The following is a 2,761-nucleotide window of genomic DNA, read 5'->3' as shown; positions in this document are numbered from 1 at the left end:
CACACACACAGACAGACACACAAGTCTTACCATCGCTTTTACCGGGAGTGCCATCTTTTGGGCATTTAAGAAAGGCGGTGCAGCAGCGAATGGGAGGAGAGGTATAGAGGAAGACATTAGTAGCAATTGAAGCAGGAACAGGAGTGAGTGGATGAGTGACGGCCGTTATCGAGCTACGGGGACTCATTGGAGGAGAACAAGGGAGGGAGAAAAGTTTCTGCACGAAAAAGATTACAGTAAATGTAATGTATTAGCTTAAGATGTTAGTGACAACATCCCTAAAAGGCATCAGGGTTTTTTAATCACACCAGGAGGCCGCTCAGCCTCATCACGTCGATTTGTCAAGTGTCAAAGTAGGATTTAAACAGTTCCTGCTGGCAGAACAGTCTAATGACAACCTCAGTGGTCATTAATTACCCCAGTCAGACCCATAAAAGCCAGTGATTACAGCAGAAAATGTTTTAATACTTCATGATGATGAATAACCGCTTGAGCGAGCCTCTGAAAAAGGGTTTTTATTAACTAAACTTTGCTCAGATACTCTAGATATATATAATAAAACCCCTTAAAATGCCACACTGCAGGGTTCAGTGTCTATGAGTATACTTATTTGTATTATGATGTTTGAAGAATCGTATCTTATTGTAGATTAAAGGGTACAAATTCTTAAACTCAGCTTACTAAAGTGACCAAAATACTTACTTTAACAATGTTTTCATTGCTTGTAATAAGCACAATTTTTTTTTTTAGTTTTAAAGATCCATCAGTCTTTCAGTGGTTAGATTTATTTGCTCAATCCAAGAAAATCTGATTATATTAAAGAATATTTGTTTCTAAACGGCTGTTTTTTGCACTGTGAGATGAAGATTGATTATTAAATCTGTTAGGGTGCAAAAACCCTATCAAGTAGCTTAGTTCATTCATTCACAGCTCTTTTTTAGTTTTAACTATAGCTTGCACTGATTTTCTGAATAATGCTAATGTATTTGTTGCTAAAGCTGGAGTACTGGGGGGATTGTGGATCTTGCTTTTGATTTCAATATTTGAAATTGAAAGCTCATTTCTACCGGTTTTCGTATTATCATCAATATTACGCAATGGACAAAAATGCTATTTAAGAAAATAGGTTAATCCCTTTGAGAAGTTTAATAGCAAAGACTTTGATATTTTTTAAACTATATTTTCCTGCATAATTGAAGAGTAAAAAAAGGGCGTGTCCAAATTCTCAAGAATTAGTTATTTATGATTCAGAATTTTTTGTTTTGTTCTTTCTTCATACAGAGGTTTGTTGTCCTACTTTTAGCAGTGTAGAGGGAGACTGAGGGATTACCTAATGAGGCGTAGGACCCCGGGGGAAGGGCAGCCGCAGAGCTGAAGGGTGAGGAGGCGGGAACGGTGGACAGGCGTGACTTGGCGCTGGAAGCGGCGTTGACGTCGATGTCGCTGCGGGAGCGCTGCAGGGAACCCGGTGTGGTGTGCACCCTGCTGCTCACCAGCTTACCTTCAACGGGCACAGAAACCAGAAGCAAATAGTCACTTAAGGGCAGTTTATTATATTCATATAAGCATTACTGACACCTGGTAGCTGGTGCACCACATCGAGGGATAGAGAGGGACTCACTCCTCGTTATGCTCCCTCCAATGACACTCTTCACAGACAAGGGCCGGCTGAAACAACAAGACACTGTTTAGACTTTATGCACATCAGATTTCCACTGAATGAACATCTTTTACACCACGGACCACCTCAGAAAACATTATTCAAAATACAGCAGCATAGGCTGACACACTATGTTTTTATTTAATTAAATTTGATTAAAAATTTGATTTTAATTTATGACTTAATTTTAAAACTTTTGTTTTCAATAATTGTAGTTAATTGCCTTAGACTGTACAGATTTTAAGGATATGAATCAAGATACTCCAAGAAAATGACGTCAAAATAAGCAAAAAGATACCAATGTAGGCACTGGCGGACCATTTCTATTGCCATTGTTAGCACCAGATTGAAAACCACAGCTTCCTGTGAGACTGAACAGATAAAAATCTTAAAAGAAAAAATGAGCTCAACCCTTCCCACAAACACAGTGATGATCACAACAGCTGCAGCCCTGATGGATTGAGCATGAGGTCATTAGCCAACACGCTCCATTGGGAATCCATAAACTGGGTAAATGATGGCAATCGATCCAAGAGAGCGTGTGTTCTCACCCGTCTGATGCCCATCTAATAATAATCATAATTACCAGTGTTTTTACAATCATATTCAATAAGATGCATTAGTGGTTTCCTCCAATCAATTACAGCTAATAGATGCAAAAAAGCTTTGAGAATATAGAAAAAGGTCTCTGGACTATGCAGGAGTTTATAACACTACAGGAGGGCATCATGGTTCTTACTTAAGACTCTCTTGGGAAGACGAGGAGGAGCGGTCAGACTGCGGTAGAGACACGATGCTGTCAGAGCTCTTCAGGTGAGACTGGAGGGCCTTCTGATAGGTGGACTCCAGCGCCTGGAACAGGTGCTCGGCCTCCCGGCTGCAGTGACCGTGGAAACCCCAATAGCACCTGGAGGTGAGGGTGAGGAAGAGAAGATACAATGCAAACAGGGAATCAGAGAGTAAAAAAAAAGCCTTGTTTCTGGGAAATTAGTCTAAAAAGTCTTTTGTCTAAAAAGAAAAATAATCTTTTTAAATATGTTTTACATTAGAATAGTAATCTGGTTTTAAGAAAAATATATCTAATTTTGTCTTAATAAGATA

At 39.3% G+C, this 2,761-nt stretch overlaps 1 protein-coding gene across 1 annotated transcript in view; it reads right to left on the bottom strand.

Annotated features, from left to right (window-relative positions):
• clasp1a (cytoplasmic linker associated protein 1a) overlaps positions 1–2,761 on the bottom strand; it is a gene marked incomplete at its 5' end in the record, with an annotated part of 76,255 nt that overhangs the window by 25,958 nt on the left and 47,536 nt on the right. Inside the window, 4 exon segments of the mRNA XM_035676515.1 lie at positions 31–54; positions 1,331–1,501; positions 1,622–1,668; positions 2,400–2,567. Coding sequence (XP_035532408.1) covers positions 31–54; positions 1,331–1,501; positions 1,622–1,668; positions 2,400–2,567 — 410 coding nt within the window.

Source organism: Morone saxatilis, unplaced genomic scaffold (genome assembly GCF_004916995.1).
Source record: "Morone saxatilis isolate NCDOM2014 unplaced genomic scaffold, NCSU_SB_2.0 Contig5, whole genome shotgun sequence".
Lineage (NCBI taxonomy): Eukaryota > Metazoa > Chordata > Actinopteri > Moronidae > Morone > Morone saxatilis.
Note: the sequence above shows the minus strand (reverse complement) of the source record. Positions and strands in the feature narration are given on the sequence as shown.